The following is a 27136-nucleotide window of genomic DNA, read 5'->3' as shown; positions in this document are numbered from 1 at the left end:
AAACATAGACATAACTTCAACCGAAAAGCTGGATTCAAATTGAGCAATCATTGGAAAGATGTGATTAACCATGTTAAATCTCAACCGCTACTCCCCCCCCCGCTCTGCGTCCCCCCTCCCCCATCCGTGGCTCCGTCGTGTTGTATCAGCTTCACCTTCCTGCCCCCCCCCCATCCTGCGCCCGTCCTCCTTGGCTCCTCCCCCTCCTCTTACCCTATATAACAATGTCTCATCACAAATAACTCTCACTACAGTTATTTTGCTGTGCCTTTTTTACACCTGATGAAGGAAGCTTGTGTTGCCTCGGAAACGTCGTGATTTAATTTAGTTGTTTTAATTTATTTTATTGATTGTTTTACCTACGTGACTTTACCGAAACAACCAAAGAGTATGAATCCTTGCAGTCACGAAAGCTTCAAATCTAGAATTAGTGGCAACTGCTGCTCATGAGCTGCGTTATTGGGCAAAATTAAATAATCACGTAACTTATTTGAACACATCTTATTCGCGGGGAGAGGTGGTGCAGTGGTTATGAATCCGGCGAGCGGTGTTTGATTCTCAGCCACGGCTAACATCAGTGGCGAGTGACATCTGAACCGGTTTTTCTTTTTCACCAGCCGGCACCAGCGAGCTTTGTGAACTTCGGAAAAACTATCCCACATATAACCAACACGGCATAGGGAGGGGCCCGGATATATCTGAATTCACCTAGTACGTGGGTAGTATACAGTGATAATGTCTTCGTGTGTGAGTAGGTGTTAACGTGGGGAGCGGTAGTGTCGCGGTTAGCACTCTGAGAACCCCAGTTAAATTCCCGCTCACGGCCACCACCAGTGACGATTATCTGGGCCTCCTCTAGGTCGACTCAGCCTCAAATTAGTAACTGGTGTGGTGTGTAAACTTCTCCACTGGGGAGACAAGGCGGCCGGACGTGGTGCTGGCCACCCACCCAATCTTGTGTCGTTTCGACCTTCATAGGTGCTCACTAACAGCACCTGCCCCAAGTCTGTCCAGGCTATACGGGGGATCTTTGTCTTTGTGTACGCCTCAGAGAGGCAATATTCAGCTGTTTACGATGTAATTTTCACATCAGTGCTTCATAATATTTACATTTAAACTGCTCCGTGCGATGTGTCGCTAAAGTGGACATGTGGGATTGTGCTAAATACCATTACATTTCACTTATCTCAGAACACTAGCTTATCTTTGAAGGATCACGCCTGGAGTGGAGTAAAATTTACTGAATAATTAACGGGGAGATTTGTATACGGGGACGCCTGTAGACTCCACAGCGGTACTTTATCCGATGTATACGTGAAATCGCTTAATGTAACACATGGGGTTTGGCGATCATTGTGATTCACAATTGGAGTTTGGATTACATCGCATAAGTACAGGGTGGTCCAGATGTATCGTGACCCTCCAATTAATTAACCCCTAATATATTTGTTCATTTGCATATTTATTTCTGTTATAACAAATAGTAAGTTTTCGATAACACTGTTCTACAGCCAAAATGCTTCCGAAACAAATGTAGTCCAACTTTACTAATTCTGGGTCACTGAGAATGAAAATGATGCTTAAAATTGTTGATTGGCTCTAGTTTTCAAGATATGCTACTGGGTCAGTATATACGACCCTTGACTTGGGAATGGTGGAGGATACGTGAGTTATAAAGTGAAGGGATCTCAATTTAAACCAAATATGACTAAAATACAATTTCGACTGGATCTATGAATACATCTATGACTGGGTTTGGACGGTACTTGTTTTTTGAGCAAACCAATTAATGATGCAATCTGAACCTGTTATTGCATCATACATGATATGAATTACATCATGTTATTCCTAGAAGTCATGGATGATGCAATCATAACTAAGCTTACCATATTTTCCTGCATATAACCCGCGGGGTATACCACTTTTTACAAACAAAACAAGACTCTGCGGGGTATATGGAGGTGCGGGCTATCCCAAAAATATTTTACACGTGTGACATAGTGGACTATCCACTATGCAACACTTACCTTTGACTAAAGAACTGCTGAATAAACCACTCACACTAAAATTGCACATGTTATCACGTTTTAAATGATTAGAATTGTTTGTCTTCTTGGTTCTTTCGGTAAAGTCACGTAGAAGGGAAATAATAAAATTATAAAAATAAAACATAATAAAATACAATTCTCACGACGTTTCGGCCACAAAGCAAGCAGCCGTCCTCAGGTGAAGAACAGGTCTGTCGGAAAGACAGCGTCTGAATGAACACCACCAAGCTTTGCAGCGTGGCAGATATGGGATTAGTCACTACTTGTGGAATGTGTAGGAGGTGGGGGGTCTCAAAGTCATATTATGCTCGTGTATTATGTAGGATTAGCAGTAATAAAGAGAGGAAGTAGGGTTAGCAGTAATAAAGGGAAGGAATTTTAATAGTAAGGAGCTGCAGCAGCCAAACCACCACGTAAAAAACTAAAATATAAACTACATCAATATCATCAATATACTAAGTATACTCTACAATAAGCTGAGCTACTAACAGTAAGTCATACATTACAATTCTACGTCGCAAAAAATATAATATGCCTCCAGCAATCTTCCGGTGATAAAACTGTACAGGGGTAACTACCCGTCTAGTAGCTGTAATATGATGAGGTCGAATGCTGGTAAGCCTAACAGTACGCTTACTTACTTATCTGCCAGTTATGTGTTACTTATTTATTGGATATTTACTTTTGTTACTTATTTACAGTTTTAAGTTCACTCATTTCCGGTTAGTTTGTTTTCTTTGTGCACGTTATGATTTTAATGTTAACAATTGATAGTGGAATGTATTACAAATGTAAACTATGTATTAATGATGGAATTAAGCTGCGGTAACGACGTTAAATATATGAATGCATGCGGGGTATATGGAGGTGCGGGCTATCTGAAATTAGTTTTACACAAAACGCTATTTTTGCGGGGTATATGCGTCTGTGGGTTATATGCGTATGCGGGCTATATGCGGGAAAATACGGTACATCCCTCTGCTGAACAAATTGCCCTATATCAGCTCTAGAAATCAGTGTCGTGCTCTCTTATTTGTCAGTGTTTGATGTTGCAAAGGGACACATTTCTGTTTAGCAAACGTGAGCAGAGATGCCTCGTACTTGTGTGAACAAAGCAGATAACTTCTGCTATTTTTGTGAAGTGACTTTTGCATCACAAAAACGTAGTATAACCACTATGGTTAAGAAAGCCTATCACCTTTATTTTGGCTGCAAAATTAAAGATCAGGACAAGATGTGGGCCCCACACATGCTACAACACTTGTGCAACAAATCTTCACCAGTGGTTGAACAGGAAAAGGAAATCTATGCCTTTTTCAGAGACAATTATTTGGAGAGAGCTAAGAGATCATATCAGCAATTGATACTTCTGCATGGCGTCTCCAGTTGGGAAAGGTGTGTCAAATAAGAAAAAGTGCACTGTGCATTATCCAAACATTCCATCAGCTATATGCCCAGTACCCCACGGAGAAGGACTGCCGGTTCCTGATGCACCAGAATCATTCTCACTTGAGTCAGACGAGGAAGAGGATTACACTTCTGGTCCTGAACCATCAAGGTCACATGACCCAGATTTTCTCCCATCCTCCTCTGAACCACACCTCATAACACAAGGTGAACTGAAAGACCTTGTCTGGGATTTGGAACTACCCAAGAGTAAGGCAGAGCTTTTGGGCTCCAGACTGCAGCAGTGGAATCTCCTGCCAGGTGATGTTAGAGTTTCCATGTTCCGTGACCGCCAAAAGGATCTTGTCCCATTCTTCTTCATGGAATGTGATCTTGTAGCCTGCAACAACATCGATGGTGTGATGGCAGCCCTCAACATCGTTCATGATCCAGATGAATGGAGACTGTTCATTGATTCATCGAAGATGAGTCTTAAAGCTGTTTTGCTGCATAATGACAATGTTTTTCCATCAATTCCATTGGCCATGCAGTCCATATGAAGGAAACCTATGACAACATGAAACAACTTTTGAGGTGCGTAAACTATGAACAATATCAGTGGCAGCTTTGTGGCGATTTGAAGGGTTGTTGCTCTCTTGCTTGGTCTGCAGACTGGATACACAAAGTACTTCTGTTTTCTCTGCGAATGAGATAGTCGTGCGAGAGATTCCCACTACATCAAGATATATTGGCCACTCCGACAGTCATTGGAGCCTGGGAGGAAAAGTGTTCAGCATCCACAACTTGTTGAATCAAGAAAGATTTTGTTACCACTGATGAAGAACGTCGTCAAAGCCATGGACAAAACACAAGCAGCTTTCAAGTACTTCCAGGGAAATTTTCCATGGTTAAATGAAGCTAAGATAAAGGAAGGTGCCTTTGTTGGTCCTCAGATTCGTGAACTTCTTCGAGATGATGCATTTGACAGTGCACTGCGTGGCAAGGAAAATACGGCATGGAAAGACAACTACAGGGAGTTGGTGGAAAACATCCACAAGGCATACAAAAGCCTGGTTGCAACATATCACTAAAGATACATTTTTTGGACTCTCATCTAGATTTTTTCCCACCGAACTGCAGAGCAGTGAGCGACGAGCATGACGAGCGATTTCACCAGGACATTGCAACAATGGAGAAACGCTATCAGGGCAAATTGAGCCCATCAATGCTTGCAGACTATTGCTGGACAGTGACAAGAGATTCACCATTTAATGAATGCAACAGACAAGCCAAGCAGCGCCGAGTAGACACTGAATAACGACTAAACTATGTACTTATATAACATAATAGATTTTTGCCTTTTGTTTAATAATAAATTATATTTATATAATGCTTCTGCTGCTATTTTCAGTGTTACATGAACAGGACAGGTGACATGTTATCATGTAAGGCTAACATAAACACATGAACAGACCTAGGTTTACAATTTCTGAGTAAAACTCTATCTTTTTCTAGATTTGAAGCTTTCGTGACTGCAAAGATTCATATTCTTAGGATTTTTTCGGTAAAGTCACGTAGGTAAAACAATTTAAATTAATAAAAGTAAAATAAAATAAAAATCACGACGTTTCGGAGGCAACACAAGCTTCCGTCTTCAGGTGGAACCGTCACAGCACGATAGCTTTTACTCAATGTGTGGGAGACACAAGACGGAGGGCTGCTTCTACAGATATAATCTGCTGTCTGATTGGAATAACGTTGCCACCTCCGCTGACCAAATCGGGAAATATGTATCCACCAGATCTCGCTCCAAATAAATTATTGCCACCCAAACACAACAATACTGAACAACATTCGTCAACAACATTGCCTTAAAAATATATATATGTAATGGGCGATGTTTAGGACGATGGCCTTCCTTCATATCGCACGTAAAATAAGAACACATACCAACTTCCGGATTGTTCGGGTAAAACCGGGACAGGTGACAATCATTGATGACCACAACGATATAATGGTGGAATCCGATGAGCTGGAATCCGATGAGCTATGAAGCTCTTTTTTGCAGTATGGGCGGGTCAAGCAAGTTACAAGAACAAACAATATAAAAAAATCGATAGAAGTGCAAAATAGAGAAAATGGTAAGCAAGTCACTAAATGTAAAGAAATAATACATAATTTAATTATATAACTTCGATTGATCAAGATTTGACAAGGGATCACGTCACAACTAACTATACAAAAACACAATAGGAGTGTAAAGTATAGGAAAGGTAAACAAATGACTTAAACTTGTTAAATAAACGTTGTTTAGTTTTTATCTTATCAGGTAAAGCCCACCGAGCATATTAGCTTCTTTTTTCAGAATGCTACCTGGCTATCACAAACGAAAGTATCTCAACCAAATGGTTAACAACGAAGGGCATCGCGATACAACAACACCATACCTGTCTACCCATACGGTTTACCCGTATTCTTGTACAGGGAGATTTAGTTTTCAGGTCCATACGGCGGACAGCCGTTTCAATACGGGCAAATAAATGTGTTTGTTGTCTATTTGTGTTTCTCCCCTTGTGATGGGTCTTTGTAGGATGACCGTTGTGTTTCATACGGGCACGGGGTAACCAACGGGGCCTGAATTGGTCCGTAAATAACAACAAAACAACCACAAACAACCGCACAAACAAAGCCCGAGGTGTGGGTGACGCGAAAGGTTTTTTTTCCGCTCACCGCGTGGCACCGCTCAAACGGCCGCGAGTGTTGCGACGTCTCGCTGTGACGTCACCGCGACGTCATCGCGCGCAAACCCCGGAAGTGCCGCCGCCGCCGTCTCTCGCGACTGTTGCCAGAGAGGGGACGCGGCGAGGTGAGGGGCCTTGTGGTGAGGTGGGGGTGAGGTTGTGGTGAGGTGGTGTGTGGTTGTGGTGAGGTGGTGTGTGGTCGTGGTGAGGTGGGGGTGAGGTTGTGGTGAGGTGGTGTGTGGTTGTGGTGAGGTGGTGTGTGGTTGTGGTGAGGTGGCGGTGAGGTTGTGGTGAGGGTGTGTGGTTGTGGTGAGGTGGGGGTGAGGTTGTGGTGAGGGTGTGTGGTTGTGGTGAGGTGGTGTGTGGTTGTGGTGAGGTGGTGTGTGGTTGTGGTGAGGTGGGGTGAGATTGTGGTGAGGTGGTGTGTGGTTGTGGTGAGGTGGGGGTGAGGTTGTGGTGAGGGTGTGTGGTTGTGTTGAGGTGGTGTGTGGTTGTGGTGAGGTGGGGGTGAGGTGGTGAGGGTGTGTGGTTGTGGTGAGGTGGTGTGTGGTTGTGGTGAGGTGGCGGTGAGGTTGTGGTGAGGGTGTGTGGTTGTGGTGAGGTGGGGGTGAGGTTGTGGTGAGGGTGTGTGGTTGTGGTGAGGTGGTGTGTGGTTGTGGTGAGGTGGCGGTGAGGTTGTGGTGAGGTGGGGTGAGATTGTGGTGAGGTGGTGTGTGGTTGTGGTGAGGTGGGGGTGAGGTTGTGGTGAGGGTGTGTGGTTGTGTTGAGGTGGTGTGTGGTTGTGGTGAGGTGGGGGTGAGGTGGTGAGGGTGTGTGGTTGTGGTGAGGTGGTGTGTGGTTGTGGTGAGGTGGCGGTGAGGTTGTGGTGAGGGTGTGTGGTTGTGGTGAGGTGGGGGTGAGGTTGTGGTGAGGGTGTGTGGTTGTGGTGAGGTGGTGTGTGGTTGTGGTGAGGTGGGGTGAGATTATGGTGAGGTGGTGTGTGGTTGTGGTGAGGTGGGGGTGAGGTTGTGGTGAGGGTGTGTGGTTGTGTTGAGGTGGTGTGTGGTTGTGGTGAGGTGGGGGTGAGGTTGTGGTGAGGGTGTGTGGTTGTGGTGAGGTGGTGTGTGGTTGTGGTGAGGTGGCGGTGAGGTTGTGGTGAGGGTGTGTGGTTGTGGTGAGGTGGGGGTGAGGTTGTGGTGAGGGTGTGTGGTTGTGTTGAGGTGGTGTGTGGTTGTGGTGAGGTGGGGGTGAGGTTGTGGTGAGGTGGGGTGAGATTGTGGTGAGGTGGTGTGTGGTTGTGGTGAGGTGGCGGTGAGGTTGTGGTGAGGGTGTGTGGTTGTGGTGAGGTGGTGTGTGGTTGTGGTGAGGTGGTGTGTGGTTGTGGTGAGGTGGTGTGTGGTTGTGGTGAGGTGGTGTGTGGTTGTGGTGAGGTGGGGTGAGATTGTGGTGAGGTGGTGTGTGGTTGTGGTGAGGGTGTGGGGTGAGGGTGTGGGGTGAGGTGGTGTGCGGTTGTGGTGAGGTGGTGTGTGGTTGTGGTGAGGTTGTTGTGAGAGTGTGGTGAGGTTGTAGTGAGGGTGTGGTGAGGTATGGAACTTGCGTGGTGTAAGCGTTTTGCGTGGTGTTAAATCAGTGCTGGCACGGCGTGGGTTTGAAGGGGTAGTTTAACGTGGTGGTGAGGGGTAGTTTAACGTGGTGGTGAGGGGTAGTTTAACGTGGTGGTGAGGGGTAGTTTGACGTGGTGGTGAGGGGTAGTTTGACGTGGTGGTGAGGGGTAGTTTAACGTGGTGGTGAGGGGTAGTTTAACGTGGTGGTGAGGGGTAGTTTAACGTGGTGGTGAGGGGTAGTTTAACGTGGTGGTGAGGGGTAGTTTGGCGTGGTGGTGAGGGGTAGTTTGACGTGGTGGTGAGGGGTAGTTTGACGTGGTGGTGAGGGGTAGTTTAACGTGGTGGTGAGGGGTAGTTTAACGTGGTGGTGAGGGGTAGTTTAACGTGGTGGTGAGGGGTAGTTTAACGTGGTTGTGAGGGGTAGTTTAACGTGGTGGTGAGGGGTAGTTTGGCGTGGTGGTGAGGGGTAGTTTGGCGTGGTGTGGAACAACGTGGCGTGCTGACGCGTGTCTTCCTGCCTCCATGACATGCCGTGTCAACCCATGCAGGTTTACACGTCTTTCTTGTACAGGGAGATTTCGTTTTCAGGTCCATACGGTAATGGGATTTTGTAGGATGAACGTTGAGATTTATAAGGGCACGGGGGGGGGGGCAATAAGGTTTGAATTGGTCTGTAATAAGGCAGCGCACTGGTACGGGGTTGACAGCTGTGCCATGGGTGAGGGCTTTAACGCGGAAATGGCATAGACGCCGCACATGCCGTGTTGGCTGAACCTCCGGATCAATGCTGGAATGGACTGCTCAGACATCCCAAGAGTCACCAGGATGTTGCTGCTCATTGTTTGGAGTCTCCGACACTATCCTCGAGTCTCCAGCTCGAAGTTGGCTTCCCGCGAATCAATTGGAGTCTGCAGTTCAATTTCTAGTTTATTCAGCTCATGATTAAGAGTCACAGCTCACGGCAAGAATAGAGAGTTTGGACTCCAGCCGCACTTTTTTTTGTTAAAGCCCACAGTTTTACAGTGGAGGGGCTAAGCCGGTTTGTTACCTCCTCAGTCATGGTTTGGAGGAATCCAGCATTAGTCGTGGCCGATGTCACTCGAGCTATATGACCTTTTTTCGCGCTTATCATTTGGGATGCGCAGTCCAACAATAATGTAAGTTAGAGCCGGTTACAGTCAATCGCGACCATTGTTCATCTGCGACTACTTGGCAATAACATGCACACGCTTCTTTGCTGGACAACATTTTCCCGCACTCCTGTTTGCGTAACTATTGAGATTATAACGGAGGAAAAATGGACGGCCATTGATTGTTGCTGCTCGGCCTGGTTCAATAGAGGTGTTCTCAACACTTTTGAGGGCTTCAGTCACCAGGCGGTCGTGGTAACGTGAAGTGGACCCATCTGCTGCGGCGGTGCGTGTGAAGTGGGTTGTTGGCCTGCAGATTGGTAAGGGTGTTGCAAATACAGAACTCCCGAAGAGCCTTGTATCCGTGTACTTCTGCCACTGAATTGCTTTTCTTAAGTGCAGACGATCCTTTCTATACGGCTCATTCGGGAGCGTTGCATTTTGCGCTCTGCCGAGTTTGTGCGTAAGGATTGTGTTTTTTTGCTGTTGTTTATAAAGCACGCAATTTGTCATTTCGATAGACTGGCATTTGCCAGTGAAAAATATCAACGTCCGGGTGCTTTGTTAAATTTGAAGACCCTTTAACTTGACTGCTTATCTTAGTCATACAATGGTGTGTGTGTGTGTCTTTAAATGCTGTAAGGTTATTTAAGTATGGTTATTTATGCAATAGTACGCCTTATTTTTAACGTACGTTCTCCGCTGTTTCTCTGCAGAATGACCAAACACGTGGACAGACGCCCCCTATGACAGCAGGTCTGCCGTTTTGCACTGCCGCTGGTGGTGATGCCCCGCAGCTGTGCGTTTGCACTGTGCGTACACTGCATACCGCGAGCGCGCCACCTAGCCTAGTGGAGGAACCGGACAGACTCGAGGTTGCATTCATTTATGGCGGTCTTCGGGCGGCGCCGCTCTGCTCGGTACGTGGCGCTGCTGTGCTCAGCGGGCGCCCTGTTTGTGTTCTACCTCCTCGCGTCAGGCCACGGGGGGAAAACGGATGCCGGGGAGGGCAGAGCGCGCGAGGAACGAGGAGTGGTTTTGCCCGTGGAGGTTCAGAATGAAATCCAAAAGCAGGATGAGATCGCGAACCCGGAGGTGGACTATGAGTTGCTGAAGAGGCCAGTGTACGAGAAGCCACCACTGGACTCGAATGCCCTGGGGGAGATGGGGATAGCCGTCCGCCTGAACTTGGAGGGCGAGGAGAAGCGCAAGGAGGAGGAGAGCATCAACAAGCATCAGATTAACATCTACGTGAGCGACCGCATCTCGCTGCACCGACAGCTGCCCGAGAAGTGGAACCCACTGTAAGTGCGGTGGTGTCTGTGTGACGGCCGCGAGTTTTCATTCATCGCACAGGGCATACTTCACGTGTGTGCATTGGGGATTGTATTTTTTGTTAAGAGAGGCATTGTCATGATTCATTGATTACAATTGATTGTATAGTGCAAGAATATACTACTTTAGGTGGATTAATGGTCAGACTACTCAGCTGCTCCCACTGATATCCTGAGTAACAACCTGTGATTTAACCAGGTTCTCAAGTGTAGTTGATGGGCAGAGCCATATCACGAATGACTGCGCTGTGAATGAAGAATCTTGGTTTGACTGCCGTGTGGCAATTATTTCTCCGTAGAAAGGTGTGCGAAAAGCGCAGTGTTGACAAAAGAGGTAAAGCTAAGAAATATCGCAAGTATTTCTGTGATATCTCCTTATGCATTATATTCACTAAAATGGGTTGATGTACTGCTCTAGGAGAGTTCTATACTTATAACTTAAACTTATGACATGATATCTATAGTACAATTGGAAGAAATTTGTTAAATACGATTTTTTTTGGAAAACAAAAATACGTATGTAAATTTAATGCAAATACACTATTATGCTAATGGTTGATAAGAAAGACCCTTAACAGTGACAGTTGATCAACTCAATGTGGCTTGTATGAATCGTTACATGCATTTCTGGTTTGCTTGTGTAATGCATCCAGAATTATGTTTCACACGTTTAAGCAGGAAACCATCTTTAAGTAAAATTATGTGATGAATGCATAACTGTAATTTTTTTATTGCAAGTTGGATGCTAAATATATTTCAAATGCATATATTTGTATGCATATAGTTCCCCCTTTTTATGGAAATTATGTGGTGTGTCAGCATTTCTATCCTAAAGGACATTTTGGATAGCATCTTATAGTATACAATTTGCTACAGAATTTATATTAATCTAATTCTCACAATTGACATGCTTGTATTTGTGTGCTTAACTGCCCTTCCGCTAGATATGTGTACAGAAACATATGACATCCTTGGAAATGCTTGACATCCTGATTGCATCTTAATCCTCTCATCCAATTTTAATGCGGACGACAAGTCTGAACTCCGTTTATATTCTATATTAAGTGTGCTCCTCCTAAATTCTTCACATTATGCTAGCATAGAGCATTGAAATTTTAAGAGTCATCATTCCTTAGTACTCAACCATTCAGGACCTACCTACACCCATGCAACATCTTTCACATTTGCCATTTACCTTCTGAATATGCTGCTGCGACCCTCATTCGTATCTTCACATCTCCACAAGACAACTGCGACTTTCTCCTCTAGATCTTCCCAAATCTTTCACCTCAAAACACCAAATAGTCCAGAAAACCACTGCCAAACTTCTAATCTTGTAAGAATAAAAAAATCCTCAAACATATATTCTTCTGCAAACAATCCAGATGCACGTTTCACGCCCCCCCCCCCTTTAAAAAACATGTGTAAGACTTGATACGGTTTTGCATTAGTTAATTAAGAAATCGTCCTTGCCAAGAGTTACTGGAATGGTAGTCAGCATTTTGCTTAGATTGTCCTGAAAATGGGCCATCGCTCTCAAACAAGTGGAATGTGCTGTCCGTATGCCACTGCAGGTGCAGAGAAAAGAAGTACAACTACCGGCAGCTGCCCACTACCTCGGTGGTGATTGCCTTTTACAATGAGGCGTGGTCAACACTTCTGCGAACCGTGCACAGCGTTCTGGAGACCTCCCCAGACGCGCTGCTCAATGAGATCATCTTGGTGGATGACTACAGCGATCGCGGTGAGCTCGTTACTTACGAGAACCCATGATGGCTGTGCGTTTTATAAAATCATCCAAAATGTCCCCAGTCTTATCAGATCTCAGGAGCTAAGCAGGAGTCAACCTGGATAGTGCTTGGATAGGCGACCACCGTGCTGCGAGGCTATGTTGTTGGCAGCAGAGGGCTGTGCAGAAGAATCAAGTGTTGTACTGTACTTCTATGGTCCCAGGTTTATGCTTCCCAGCTTTACCAACCCTTACTATCCTGCACGGTGAAGTATGGTTAAATAACCCACATGACTTACACGTTGTGGGGAAGCTGTCATCCAGCAGTGGATTTATAAAGCTCTCTACATGTTGACTGTGGAACAAAGCATGTACACGTTTTCTATCGGATAACTTAATTTCGAAAATAGGGTTGTTGATGTCGACGTCATTACGGAGCGTGCTGTCATCAAATAACGTAGCCAGGTTGGCGTTCATAAAAGTAGATTGCACAATGCTGATGAAAACTTTAAACAGGTTTATGTGTGCTTTGCAAACCAGTACTGCCAGGCTACTTGGTCGCGTACAAAACAGTGTAGGGGTTTTTGTTTCAGAGATTTTACTTAATGGTTGTAAATGACAAAGACAACAACAAAAATACAACCGGGAATGGGTGTGGAAGTTTTACGGTGGCGTTGCGATCGTGCCATCGTTGTGCGAGGTGTTTACGCCTGTTCCTCTGTCCGTCATTGGCTGTGCAGAGCATCTGCGCGATCGCTTGGAGCAGTACATTGCCACGTTGCGCAAGGTGCGGCTCGTGCGAGCGCGCAAGCGGGAAGGGCTGGTGCGGGCGCGCCTCCTGGGCGCCGGCGTGGCCACGGGCGACGTGCTCACTTTCCTCGACTGCCACTGCGAATGCCACGTTGGCTGGCTGGAGCCCCTGCTGGAGAGGTGCGTGTAACTGCTGGTCACATGAGCCCCAGACTAGATACCGGTACAGTGTTTCATTTGCCGGTACCGCGTAGCTTTCACGGTTCCAGTTTCGTTGTGTGGCCAATAACAGCGAATTTTGTGATAAGTGCGTGAAATGAGTGGGTTAATAAATAATGTATTTACATTAGCCCTATAAATACATTGGTACGACTGAAGGTTTTTTTTCTATGCGTTGCCTGGTGTTTGCTCAGCAAAAGCCACTTGGTCCTCTCACTTCCAATGCATGTTTCTCACTTATAAAGTACTTTAATTGTTTCTAGTAAGTAGTTTATTCTGTTGCTCTATAAACCCTAACGAGGGCTGATTCAGAAATAGACGTTGCAGTTAAAGTTAGCACTCATTAGATAACACTTTAACTTTATTAGGAGCATGCCTTATGAAGAATGTTGACATTAAAATGATTGTCCATAGATGCGAGTGACCAAGAATCTAAATATATTGGTATCTACTCCTGCGTTTGCTTTCTCTGCTGTGCAGGTATCTGAGCAGACAATGTTTCAAATAAGTATGCTTAACGGGCATTTTTGATTTTTGCGCCTACAGTGGTGTTGTACCCCGTGACATGACACATTCTGATTTTGCCTGATGTTGCCGCGACGCAGGATAGCCGAGGAGGAGTCGGCTGTGGTGTGCCCGGTGATCGACGTCATCGAGTGGAATACATTTGAGTACATGGGAAATGCGGGCGAGCCGCAGATTGGTGGCTTCGACTGGCGTCTCGTGTTCACGTGGCACACGGTGCCGGGACACGAGCAGAAACGGCGAAAATCGCCCATCGATGTCATACGGTATGGCGCAAGCTGCCCTGTCACTAAGCCGGATGTAAACAATGCTGTCCCGAGTCTCTTGAGTTTTCACCTAGGTTAATCTTGAAACGTATGCAAACTTTACTGTTTAAGTTTGCTCAGCAGTATAAATAAGTATTTCCTCAGCATGATAATAATGACCATCAATTACTCAGAAAAGGCTCACTGAGTCTCAGTATTATATTGTCTCGTGCGCCCTGCATTGGGATGTTTAACGTGGGAGAAAACTCACACTTACAAGAGGGGTGATAATCAACACTGCCATCTCCTGGCCACACCTCACATCCACAATACAGTAATGAGTTAAATGTCTTCCCTGGCAGTATAACTATACTGTATATATAATTGTATAGCCTGAAGTCCACCAAGACAGTAAAAAGTATGATTCTGAGTCTGAAAATAATTCTAGAATCTAATGTGCTGTTTTTGTTTATTATTGAGATTTGCCTTACTAGAAGTATCGGCAAAAAGGGAATAGCGAGGGATTTCAAACAACATTTCTCTTGAAATATCTGTGAAATGGAAATTATGCACTTGTGGAGGTCCGGATCTTGTAAACACTACGTTTCAAAATTATTTTAAGTTTTGATATCATTTTTTGAGTAACTGATGTTTGATCAGTGTCGTAATTTGAAGCAAAAGCCATCGAATCTCTCCATATGTTTTCTGATGCAGCTCCCCGACGATGGCGGGTGGGCTGTTTGCTGTGAGCAAGAAATATTTTGATTACCTGGGAACATACGACACTGGAATGGAAGTCTGGGGTGGAGAGAACTTGGAGTTTTCATTCCGGGTAAAACATGCACGGGCCATTCATCCTGTGTTTTATTTAATCAATTGCGCATGCAGTTGTGAACGCGTGTCAATGCCTGGCCCTTTATCGAACCACTCCTGGATGAGGGCCTCCCCCATGCCCTGCGGGTCATAGGGGCTGTTTGACCATACCTCGCCATGCTGCTTTTTTTGCCTGCAGATCTGGCAGTGCGGTGGCACCCTGGAGGTCCACCCTTGCTCCCATGTGGGACACGTATTCCCTAAGCAGGCGCCATACTCGCGCAGCAAAGCACTGGCCAACAGTGTACGTGCCGCTGAGGTCTGGATGGATGGCTACAAGGAGTTGTACTACCACAGAAACCCACATGCCAGAATGGTAACGTTGTGCCAAATGCAATAATGTTTGTGTTTTTTTTATACGAGACACATTGTGCAGTGGGATTACTTGATCACCTTTTAATTTATTTTGAATGGCGGTATCCAATGTATGAAAAGCACACTGCTTTGACTTGGTTATTTGTGCTTGCATAAAACGTGCTCATACTGCAGAGATTCTTAAAGCCTAACATGGCTTAATTAAGTTTTGCACTTTGTGCCTCAGGTTGTACGTAAAGCTGAAGAAAAGCTCCTCTGTCCATAATAAAGGTTTTTGGGTGAGATCGCGTAAATATATAAATGTGTTATTAAAACCCGCCACCACCCGACACAGCCAACTAGTAAGGGTTGTCGTGTAAACAGAACATGCCAATTTGTCACTAGTACAGCACACTGGTGTGTTGAAGAGCCAAGCCACAGCATTTACAATCTGAGTACGACGTTTCGCCAGTAATTACAACTAGCTTCATCAGGCGACAGCCAGATCTATGGAGAAGTCTTTCCGACACATTTATATATTTACGCGATCTAACCCAAAAACCTCTATTATGGATGATATTGGTCGCGAAAGCCTACGTGTTAAAACTCCTCTGTGTTATTCGGGTGGAAGGAAATAAAACAAACAACTCGCTATTCATTTGCATGACTACAATCAGTTGTGTTAGATAATATCATGTTTGAGCTACTTTAGATAAGGTTTGAAATAGCCTTAAAACCTACCATCTGCATAGCGATGCACTTGTCCATGGCCTCCTGTTGCTTCACAGTTTGTCTTTGTCATTGATAGGAGCCATTTGGCGATGTGACAGAACGGAGGAACCTGCGGGAGCGGCTGCAGTGTAAATCTTTCAAGTGGTTCCTGGAGAACGTTTACCCTGACATTCACGTGCCAGAGGACCGGCCAGGGAAATTTGGCATGGTAGGGCGAACTTTTATTTTCCAAGTTATTGTTGTGAATTGCCTTAATTCTAGATTTGAAGCTTTCGTGACTGCAAGGAATCATCTTCTTAGGTTTTTTCGGTAAAGTCACGTAGGTAAAACATCAAAATGAATGAAAATAAAATAAAATAAAATAAAAAATCACGACGTTTCGGAGGCAACACAAGTCTCCGTCATCAGGTGGGACCGTCACAGCCAGATTAGCTGCATGATAGCCAGATTAGCTGCCTGATGACGGAGACTTGTGTTGCCTCCGAAACGTCGTGATTTTTGATTTTATTTTATTTTATTTTCATTCATTTTGATGTTTTACCTACGTGACTTTACCGAAAAAACCTAAGAAGAAAATTGCCTTAATGTATCATAAAGTAATGTTCTCACTTGTATTAAAGCTTAGTAACCCACCCAATTTTTTTTTTATTTTCACCAGCTGAAAAACCGGGGTCTGAGCAACTATTGCTTTGACTACAACCCTCCAGATGAGAATCAGGTGACAGGACAAAGGATCATCTTATACGGATGCCATGGCATGGGCCAAAACCAGGCAAGTTTATTTTTAATCTGTTATTCTCTGCAACTTTCCAAAAGACAGAATAACTCTTTACACAGCATAAGCTATATGTTTTGTAAGGGATTACGCTTGACATTTATAAGTGAGTTGCTGTGTCTGTTTCTGGTGTATAGTTTTTCGAATACACGTCTGAGCAAGAGATCCGGTACAACACACGGCAGCCTGAAGCATGTGCAGCCGTTGACAATGGAATGGACTACCTTACCATGTATTATTGTCACTCCAAGAACAGTCCTGTTACAGAAAACCAGAAGTTTGACTTCAGGGAGGTAAGATCATCTGTGTTGTAAAGCTTTAATTATATTTGTATTATACTTGGCTGGGGTGGTAGTATTGTTTAAAAGTTGTATTGCTGGCATTATGCACATTTTAAATAGATTATTTACTTTCAGTTAACCGAATGGGCTGTAATATATTTAAAAGGTTTCAGCAGAAAAAAAAATACTTGACGATGTGCATTTTTTCATATTTGTCTTTTTTGTATCAGGATGGCTCCATCTTTCACATATTGACCCAGAAGTGCCTGGAGGCAGTGGAACAGCCCAACTCTGGACCCTTGCCGCTGTTGCGGACCTGTGACGGCAACACCCGCCAGCGCTGGCTCTTCAAGGAGAGGACCTAGAGCGTTGTGATGCACTCTCAATGATGTCCTCATTAGTGCTGTTTTAATTCTATGCAAAGCTCCCGGCACTTAAGCTGTCTAAAACACAGTCGTTAACTGTAATATTATCCGGACCAAAGAAAGTAGCGGTAGTGGCACATAAGCTGTGACTGTGGTAACACATTTGATGATTTTTGGGAACTGGTTAGTGGAAGTATTTGATGGGCTCAGACAATCATACTTGTATATAGCCGTATTGTTAATGTGACACCAAAAATGTGGATCAAGGCATATGGTTCTAAAAGACGTTTTACATTCATAACCAAATTGATAGTCCTACCCTAAAAAACCCTGGCAGTAATTGGATGTCTGGTTGAATTAGCCACTGCCTACCTAGCATAATAAAACCATATTACCTCTTTGCATGGCAGAATATCGCTGCAGAAACCAAGTCGTGGGATTAGGATGGAACCATAAAGTTCTAGAAAGATGTCAAAAATGTGTTTCTACAGTGTAAAGGGCTTTGGTGGGGTTGTGAAAGTCAGGAGTGGAGATGCTCTGTCAGTGCAAGAAGTGGTTGTAATTTGGAACGAGCACATTATTCTGCAATTTATTTTCAGCAGAGTGGCAAAAGAAAGCAAAAAATTAACTATTTCTCCTTCGTGATGGGATTGTATGCTTGCATACATGTTTTCGCGACTTAAGTAGCGTATGTCCATCTGCAATGCCCTTGGAACATAGTCCGTTGAGTGTCGGAGGTTATAAAGCCTGAGACACCTTCCTACGTGACATAACCACTCAATTGATGCAAGAGATGCAGAATGTTTACACTTTTGACAAAACAGATTGTTGACATTTTCGGCTGCACTATCGGACACAATTGTCAAGTGTGCATGAAATAAGGTGGAAAGATGTTGAAGCTTGAATAATGTTCTGTTTTATAACATTGTTGACATGGGTTTGACTATTTTTGGATTCTGTCGGGTTTAATAAAAACATTGCACACTCCAGGGATGTATATAGGATGTGCTAAACCCACATTTTTATTGTGGCCTGCCACTGAAAATGTTCCTCGTGGATCAATGATCAGGTGTGGTCCGTATTATGGCACAATAATTGGATATTGTCTGGAAGCACTTGTCCTGAAATACCAGAATGTTTACACTATGATTAAACAAATTGTTCTGTGCAAAAAGGATTTCCCATCTGCAACCAACAACACATGATTTTTAGCAAATGTACACTTAAACATTTAAAATGATGTGAAGCTCATCCACTGTGAGTTGATAAAACTTTATTAAGCATCACGTGTTATAACAGAAATATATTGCAAGCAGCACTCAAGCATGGTACTAACGCGTGACATGCAACACTGACGGGATTTCTTGCACGTTTTTAGTGTCTTGACACAGCAGTTCGTACTATCGCCCGCTACCAATTACGTTGAAGCGTTCTATTTGCTTAATTGGCGCCGTGCAAAAATTCGCCGCTATTCATTGCATTTCTGCATTTGCACCAGGAGTGTTTATAAATAAGGTTCGCTGTGCTCTTAAGCTTTGCGTGCATTGGGGGTGGGTGCTTTTGATCGTTCAAGTTTAAGATAATGAGATGCCATCCGCACAGCGAGTTATGTTCTGCAGGGAGTTAAAACGCCTGAACTTCACGAACGCATTAATATCTTGACATTCATCATCCAAAGGAACAAATGCAAACCACGTAACAGTCAATAAGCACCTTACGTATGATGGCGTTAAGACATTCCATCCATGCTACGTGGAGTGTTCTGTTGTGTTATTTGTGTACGAGAGATGCAACTGAGATTCAAACTAATGAGGCAATTGCACCATAATTAGGCACGTTTGGTGTTTCAAGTGAATCTGATTTGACATTCAAGATACCCCCACGTGGGAGATAGGCAGGCAGTTGGCGATGCCGGTGTACTCCGGATAATGAAGGTGTAGATATTGATAGTTCTAGTCCATGGAGAGAATAATGTTTTTTGTTTGATCTCGTATTGTGCGGAATGCAAATCATTTGCGGATGAGAAGTCGACCTGTAGGCTGTCTAAGCCTCGTGTGCTCTTTATTCCAGATCTCGCAAAAGATAACTGCGCCTCTGTCGGCTCTGGTCCAAATTAAATTAAGGGGGCTGAACTGAACTCGCGTGACCGCATGCTTTAAGTCGCGATATGTAAGCAGTAATAGCGGGCAGGCAGGACTCAGGGAGGTGATCACCCACAAACCCTGGCAGGTGTATCGGCAGGGTGCCTTGAACTCGGGAAGATCACCACCCACCCCATGCGGGCAGGTGTAGGTAGAGGGCACAGGGGTGAGTGCAACTGGCGGGGCTGTCCAGTCCGATTCAATGCTGAATGCGGCGGATGGACTGGATGTTGCCAGAGTGCGCTTGGCTGCCGAACTCGCTGTAGCTCTTGTACTCCCCACTGTGGCGGTCGCGCTCCAACACGAACTGGTATCCACGGTATCCCGGGTACTGGTACGCAACCCATCTGTCGGGGTGGGTGAATAGAGTGGGTGGATCAATGTGGGTGGTGGGCGTGGTGCGTGGGTGGTGTAGTGGGTGGAGGGGGTGTGCAGTAGCGTTGATCGAATTGGGTGGGCCAGGGTGGTTACAAGTGAAGAGATTTCGGCCGTAGTATGAGGTGGGGGTAGGCGAAGTTTGTTTAGGAGTTAAGGGTCAGAGTTTGAAGGAAGAGAGGTCCGGACGCAGAGGAGAGTGTGAGAGCATGCAGATACAATCAGTGCTTGTATCTGGATCGACCCGAACAGCATGAGCAAGCTTCATTTGAGTTGATGCTTTGAGTAACATCTGGAAAACACGCGTAGGCACAATAACAAAGAACGCGGCCTCTAGTTTATTGATGTTTGTTTACTTCCAGTTTACTCCTTATTTTTACTGCTTGTTTACTGCTTGTCTCTTGCTTATCGCTTGATTGCGTTAATTTCCTTGTTTAACGCGATAACTCTCATGTAAACACGATCAATCTCAATGTGTAAAGCATCCAAATGCAGCAGCGCTTCGAAATAATTTCACGGCAATGATGAATCATTAGCGCCTTTGATCGAATGACCTGGAATGCGCCCAACCTCTTGAGTTTGGCGGAAGCTAAACATTAGCTCTTGAGATCCTTTCACGTTACTATTGGTCCATGTCGTCGCTGCAGTATGTTCCCACCGCTCTGCCAGAGTGTAATGATCGTCACACCAATAATTATAATTCAGAGATGGTATTTAGTAAATTTTAGTGCACAGCCTATTGGTATTTAATGCTCTACGTGTGGGCAATCATTTTTGGCGAGACTGAGCCCATCAACTCGTACACCTGGTTTAATTAGGGACGGCTGCATGAATCAGAACTCGGGTCCAGATCAGCGCTCTGACCTATGAGCGAGACGGGTACTTAGGATTTGAAAAATAAAACTTTATTTTACATATTAACAGATGAATCGATGCGCCAAGTGTATTTTGTTTAACCGGATGATAACTCAAAGAGACCAGGATAGCCTCGTATGCTAGAATGACCTCATTTGCAGTAAGAGTGATGTCTGTGCGCTGTCCCTGTGGGTGGACACACAAGTGGGTGCGGTGGAGATGCTTACGCGCCACTGTTGACCTTGACGGATTGGATCTCCCGCGTGCTCCAGCCCATGGCCTGCATCGAAGGGCAGTCGTCACAGAGCTCCGTCTTTCGACCCTGCAGGTTTTCTCCCTCAAACAGGACCACCTTGCTTTCCCCGTGGGCCTGCATTTGCGCGGCACGGAAAGGGGGAGGCATTGAGAAAAGCACGAGAAAAAACCAACGGGAGGGGAGGCCAAATTCAACTGTCAGTAAATCAATCTTGACTAAAAGCTTTCGTGACTGCAGGAATTCATAACGATATTGCTATTTTTTTAATCATTTTATTATTTGTTCTATCTACGTGGCTTTGCCGAAAGACCCAAAGAATATGTCAGTAAATACGCAATTCCACTGACTACACCGGTATCAATGGCAGAACCTACATACCCCCCCAACCCTCCCCCTTCCCCAGCGCCGCTTTCCAAGGTGCTGAGGCCTCGGTGGGAGTGGAATGGTAGGCATTTGGAGGGGGGAAGGGGAGGTAATAAAGGGAAGCGTTAAAATTCCCATCCTACAATTCAAACCAAACCGCGCCGTGTCGAGCTACGTTATAAATGTTTGCTGTTTTTATTGTAATTTATCCACGAAAAGCAAGGAAATCACAAGTCATACGATGTAACCATGTGCCCGTCTCCTTTGAGCTTGACCTCCTTGCACCTCTGAATCTAAGCAGAAATGCATGCACCCGATGCATACGCCTGCTTGGATGGGTGACCATCAGGGCTGGTCAGGTGTTGTTGTTTTGCGTGAGCCTACGAGGTGTGACCAGGAGATGGCAGTGCCGAGTGTGTTTTTCACTTGCTATGCGTTGCGGGTTTTTATTCTGGGCTCTCCGGTTTAAGCTCATACAAAGTCAAACACCGAAACACAACCCTCCTGAAAAGAGCATGGACGTTCAGTGCATTTTCCTAGGTAAACGAGGGTATATAATCATTTTCGTCTGGTCTGGCGAGTTCTGTTATCTTATAAATATGTTTTATTTACATCCGTCGTCTAAGCAGGATTTCATTGAACAGCCGTTACTTTCAGTGCCTTTACCCCAGACGCAATCCCGGTTTCTTCCGTGTGTTCAGGAGTCTCGGCCACTGCGCAATAGTTTTATCCCATCTCTTCAACAGCCCGCAGCAGCCTATAGCAACCTGTTTCACACCGGGATCGCCAATCCAAGCACTATACCCAGCCTCAACCCAACTTATCATTCTCGATAAGACGAGACAGGACTACACAAATAATTTAGACGCCTGTCCGAACGCTTAGCAGTTCCACGTTTCACACTAACAGGTCCAGCGTTATATTTTATGCGCATGTAATAGTGAGGAAGGAGGAGATAGATAGAGGGGGAGTTATGGGGTGGGTAATGAGGGGAGATATGGAGAGAGAGAGATATCGTACCGCGGACTTGATGGGACGGAATGACTGGATGCGCTCCGTGCGGTAAGCGCAGCTACCACTCCATGACTGCCACATGGGGTAGTCGCCCTTCTCCAGCACAAACTGCTGGCCCTGGAACTCCGGGTGCTCGAATCCCACCCATCTGCACACACACACCATCAGTGCCTGGATGAAGGCCTCCCCAAGCCATCGCCATCTCTCACGGTCCTGTGATGCTCTTTGGTCGCTTGTGTTGCGATCGACACGTCATGATTGATTTTATTTTATTTCTACCTACGTGACTTTATCGAAAGAACCAAAGAGTATGGATTCCTGCAGTCACGAAAGCTTCAAATCAAGGTTCTGCGATGGTTGAACAATCCACATAGCGCCATGTACTGCACGCGAGCCGATTTCATCGTCCCATAGCTTCAGTGGAAATCGGACGCGCTACTTGGCTGCCACTCATTATTCTTGACCATCCTCATATACTGCGACTTTTGTTAGCGAGCCCATATTAAACGTAAACATGATATGTTGGGTTATAGGTTCAAGTAAATGCTTGAGACTTGATCTATTTAATTTATTTTCATGAGCATTTATTTCTTAGCCTTTTCTAATGCAATGTATTTTCAGAAACACACGCGTGTTTTGACCTGCAGACGTTGGCCGGGATAGAACATCAGAAAACTTTTTTTGCTATTGTCGGCAATTGCAGGAAAGCGGATTAACAGGTTTGTATGTGAGTTGTCTCATCTTGCTAAGCATAATAACGGTCACATTCCTCGGCTCTCGGCGCACGTGGCCAGCCCCCTTTCCATTAAATCTCAACACATTCGTCAATAACATTGCCTTAAAGGCAAAAACTATATATATAATAGGCGACATTTAGGGCAATGGCTGTTCACATCGTTGTGTCATTTTTCATCCACGGCTGGATGAAAGCCTATCCATTCCGTGTCAGTAATGGGGTTTGTTTGACCATGCTTCACCATGTTGGTCAATACGGGTTGCTGAGGGGGGTAAACCTAGGGTAGGTTCAGATATCACTCACCAACCACTCATGTTAGCCGTGGGCAGCAATTGAACTAACTCAAGTAACCGGGTCAATCTCAATATATGTATACACGCACACCTGGGATTTGTTTATCGCATAGCACTAGTGTTTTCCATGCTTTGTGACGAAGTCAATTGGGAATTGGTTTGAACGGGAGGCGCTGTTTAATGTTATGTCCATACATCTTAGAAGGTGCATAACAGATGCGGCACCCTCAGCTCACTTCAAATAGTCCTCACTTTGAGGTATTTGGATGGCGGTTCAACACGTTTTTACATAGGGTATAAGAGCCCCTTTAAAAACATCGAGTACCCTCATAAAATGCTTTCAGCACATTTTTAATACATAGGTATATTGAAAACTAAAAATCCCACTCCTCTTCAAAGCTCTATTAAAATTCCTACCATGTGACTTTACTTCAATTCCTGGTCAGGGGAAACACAGACATCAAAAGTCATGCCTGAACCAAAACGGCATGGGGAGGCCGTCATCCAGAAGTCGATTTACAAGGGTTTGTAAATTTGGATGATATTAGACGTTTACATATTTACTGTATCACCAAAAAATGTAGTTTTATTAACCATATGATTTTGTGGCTCGGGTTTCCCTTGAGAGAGAAACCGTTGCTCTCAGCCATGCTGGCATCTTGGCCAAATTTGCCCAAATATTTGCCCGCAAATTACTCAATTGGGATTATAGATGACAATCATTGCTCCCCCCCCCCAACTGCGACAACTTGGCAGGATTTATAATTAGTGCCTTCGGGTTAGATCGTGTAGTAGGTGTCATGGCAATCTTGAACTATAACCCTCCTCCACTCGACAGGGTCAATCGAATTCAGTTGCCACGTGGGCAAATACAAGTTTGCCAAATTTATTTTTTCTCATCAATTCGGAGAAATGTTGAAAAGCAATATAAAATGTTGACAATTTAGCGTGGCGTTTCCGCTGGAGATTACATTCAGCGTTTTCAGGTGCTAAAAACAGCTCAGCTGTTATGTAAGGATGTTGAACTTCTTTCACACCGTACGTAGCCACCAGTGCTAATCGGAGGTGCGGAGATCGCGCGACTCTGTGAGGTTTTTGCGAGGTAAATAATCGTAGTAGCAAAATAACACTGATAACACGATGTTCCCAAGTGAGCGGCGGGGCGGTGATGGGTGTGATACGTACGCTCCGCACTCCACCTTGATGGAGCGCACGTGCTCGATGGGGCGCTCAGTCACCCCGGGGCACTCGGTCGTGAGCTCGCATCGCTTGCCCTGGAAGTTCTCCTGCTCCCACAGTGTGAGCTTGAACTGACCACCGGGCAGCAGGGCCCCCACAGCACTGGTCTGGCTTGACATGACTGGGAGAGGTGGGGCAGAACCAGAACAGTTACAATTTTCGAGGCTGTGACAGCGACTTACAACGGTTGAGAACGGCCTACAGAAGTGGAATTCACAGAGTTATATATCTGAGATCTCATGTGAGTGTGCCAGTGGGGAGCGGTAATGTAGCGGTTAGCGCTAAGAAACCTGGCAACCCGAATTTGATTGCCGCTCACGGCCAACAGTGACGATTATCTTAACTGGTCTCCCCTAGATCGTGGTGCTGGCCATCAACCAATCTTGTGCCATCCTGGCCTTCAGTCTGTGAAGGCTATACAGGGGATCTTTGTCTTTGTGCCAGTGTCTGATACGAGTAACCGTGGGCAGCTCATGGCTAACATCAGTTGTTAATATCTGAACCGCTTCTGAGCTTCCCCCTCGGTCGAATCAGCCTTAAATTAACTGCTCGCAAACAGCACTTGCCCCAACAATCCATGTAGGCAATTGATACTGGGAAGTGAGCTTTCCCGACTTTCTATCTATTGTAGCGTCACACTCCACGAAAGAAGAGTGTAATTATCTGCTTCATGGACGATGAGGGTGGTGTTTTAACACGAGAGTTAACGCTATTTAGAACGTAAATCTGACTTTGTCTTTTTGTGAAAACAATCAAACTCCGAACCTTCATTTTTCGAAATATTAGGTTTTAGGAATGTTTATAATTTATGCATGGAATTAATGTGTGCCACGTTTCAACTTTTACACCCTTTCAAAACATAATTCGATTTTTAGTCATTCAGTCGTCTTCACCCACCCGCACTGACCAGCGCGGTGAACTAACCTCATCCAGCAACAGTGTGCTGATGTTCACACACTGCGCCGGGTACTCATTTACGGCTGAGTCTAGCTCACAGCAGGGTTCAATACTGAATCTGATATTATTTTCAATTTGTGTTAGCCGAGGGCAGGAATCGAACTCGAGTGGCCAGTTATGCCAGGTTCACAGCGCACTTCGCTAACCACCACGCTACCGCTCCAAAGACAAAGACCCCCATATAGCCTTAACAAACTGTTGGGGCAAATGCTTTTAGCGAGCACCAGAATGGCGCACAAAGCGGTGGATGTCGAGTATCACACCCGACCGCCTTTGTCTCCCCAGTGGCGATATTAACACTCCGTACCAGGTACTCATTTGAGGCTGAATCAACCAGGACCGGTTCAGATAATAGTCACTGGTGTTGGCCGTGAGCGATCGGCGAACCTGGGTCGCCAGGTTCGGAGCGCAGCGCGCTAACCGCTACAATACCGCTCCCCACACACTATGCTACACACACCCGAAGCTCCGCCTTACGTCCCAGTGTTGGAAACACAATGGCCAGAAACATAACGATGGTTGATGAACGGTAATTACATGACACTCACCGTGGTATGTTCCTTACGAGTTCAACGCAGACTGTGGTGCTGCAATCGCAGCCCTCGCCTTTTGTAGGCTTCGATTTTCCAAGGGCAGCACATTTCACGTGTAACTTCACGTCGTCGCATTTGTAACGGGATGACAACGCGATTACGGAGAACTGCGTGCATCAGGGCTTTGATGAATATGCGCGTCCATCTGAAAGCGGGGCCGATGAGAATTGTTGCGTTTTTTTTCGTGGCTAACAAAGTTGCATTGTGCGCATTTGTGGGGGGTAGGCGGGGGGGGTAGCTGGGGCGTAAAACTGCTTTAGCTGCAGGACAGACAGTTTTTTTTAAATAAAAAATTCCTCGGATGCACATTAGGGTACGGCTCAAGTGAGCGACGTTCAGATCAGAGATTTCAAAATCGGCCATCAGATCATAAACTGAAGTTGCGATGACTATGCCTGTGTACGGCAGTGTTTTTGTCAATTCGCTGCTGGATTAAGGGGCCTTCCCCACGCCACGCACGGGTCGTGGGGATTATTCGAACATATTTCACCACATCGATTAGTGAGGGTTGGTGAAGGCGGGGAGCATAAATGTGGGAGCATAGCAGTATAGTACAACTATGGAGTTATCTGTACGTACTGCCGCATCACGCATTGCTAAGGTGTCATCTCTTTTTGTAAGTTGCGCCTGACCTTTTTGGAATTAAGAATAAGAGCACATGGATTGCGTATATACGTTTTACTTTTAGGAAAACAAGTGGGCTTTGGCAGGACACGTCGACAGAAGCGGTGATGGTCGATGTTTGAGACAAGCCAAAGGAGGGAACGCGATTGAGAGGCCGTCGGTCTCCTACGGAGATGGAACGTTGAAATCAGCACGTGTGCAGGTGCTAGATGGATTGTTTCATCGCAGGATCATAAAGGGGTGGCGGCAGTTGGGAGAGGCATTCGTCCAGCCGTGGATAGACCACGGCTCATCATCATCATCATCACCGGTGCCTCTACGACTATGATGATGATCATCATCATCATAGTAGTAGAGGCACCGGTGCTTTCCCGGATAGCATCAACGCCGAAACAAGGCAGCACATATTGTCTTCATAAAAAAACCCACCTTGTATCTAACACCAATGGATATGTATAATTATAGCGCTGCGTAGGGTGATGATCGCCCATTGTTTCCCCCGGTTTAGCGTCGTGGATTTGAACTCAGCTCGCGAAGAGAGCCGTTGTCTGGCTGATGTATCAACCGCAGAGTTGCCATGCTTTGCTCGCTTGGATAACCGCCATGCGTTGGCTTATCTGCGCGCCCAGCTGTTAACGATGTTTAAAAGTTTCATCTTTTGTAACTTGCACAAGAATGCG

At 45.4% G+C, this 27136-nt stretch overlaps 2 protein-coding genes across 8 annotated transcripts; one reads left to right on the top strand and one right to left on the bottom strand.

Moving 5' to 3' along the window:
- The first annotated feature begins 6187 nt into the window (after window positions 1-6187).
- GALNT15 (polypeptide N-acetylgalactosaminyltransferase 15) lies at window positions 6188-17997 on the top strand. Of its 7 annotated transcripts, none has more exons than XM_078594844.1 (12): window positions 6188-6300; window positions 9605-9687; window positions 9868-10192; window positions 11797-11966; window positions 12692-12881; window positions 13526-13711; window positions 14405-14522; window positions 14703-14879; window positions 15666-15797; window positions 16248-16361; window positions 16502-16657; window positions 16876-17997. In XM_078594844.1, exons 2-12 carry the CDS (start codon window positions 9675-9677, stop codon window positions 17008-17010), a joined length of 1716 nt encoding a protein of 571 aa, XP_078450970.1. In that variant the 5' UTR covers window positions 6188-6300; window positions 9605-9674; the 3' UTR covers window positions 17011-17997. The 7 variants fall into 7 exon arrangements, with proteins under 7 accessions (XP_078450970.1, XP_078450997.1, XP_078450960.1 ...); XM_078594871.1 differs by having other exon boundaries at window positions 6214-6300; window positions 9605-9644; XM_078594882.1 differs by having other exon boundaries at window positions 6232-6315; window positions 9605-9644.
- On the bottom strand, window positions 17694-24401 carry LOC144719080 (beta-crystallin A2-like). Its single transcript, XM_078594897.1, has 4 exons — window positions 24229-24401; window positions 22021-22162; window positions 20609-20751; window positions 17694-19498 (listed from the first exon to the last, which is right to left on the bottom strand). The coding sequence occupies exons 1-4, from the start codon at window positions 24399-24401 to the stop codon at window positions 19351-19353; spliced, it is 606 nt and encodes a 201-aa protein (XP_078451023.1). The 3' UTR covers window positions 17694-19350.
- Window positions 24402-27136: the final 2735 nt, after the last annotated feature.

Source organism: Lampetra planeri, chromosome 1 (genome assembly GCF_965212315.1).
Source record: "Lampetra planeri chromosome 1, kcLamPlan1.2.h2, whole genome shotgun sequence".
Lineage (NCBI taxonomy): Eukaryota > Metazoa > Chordata > Hyperoartia > Petromyzontiformes > Petromyzontidae > Lampetra > Lampetra planeri.
The sequence above is the reverse complement of the archived record's forward strand: the minus strand, read 5'-3'. Positions and strand labels throughout refer to the sequence as shown.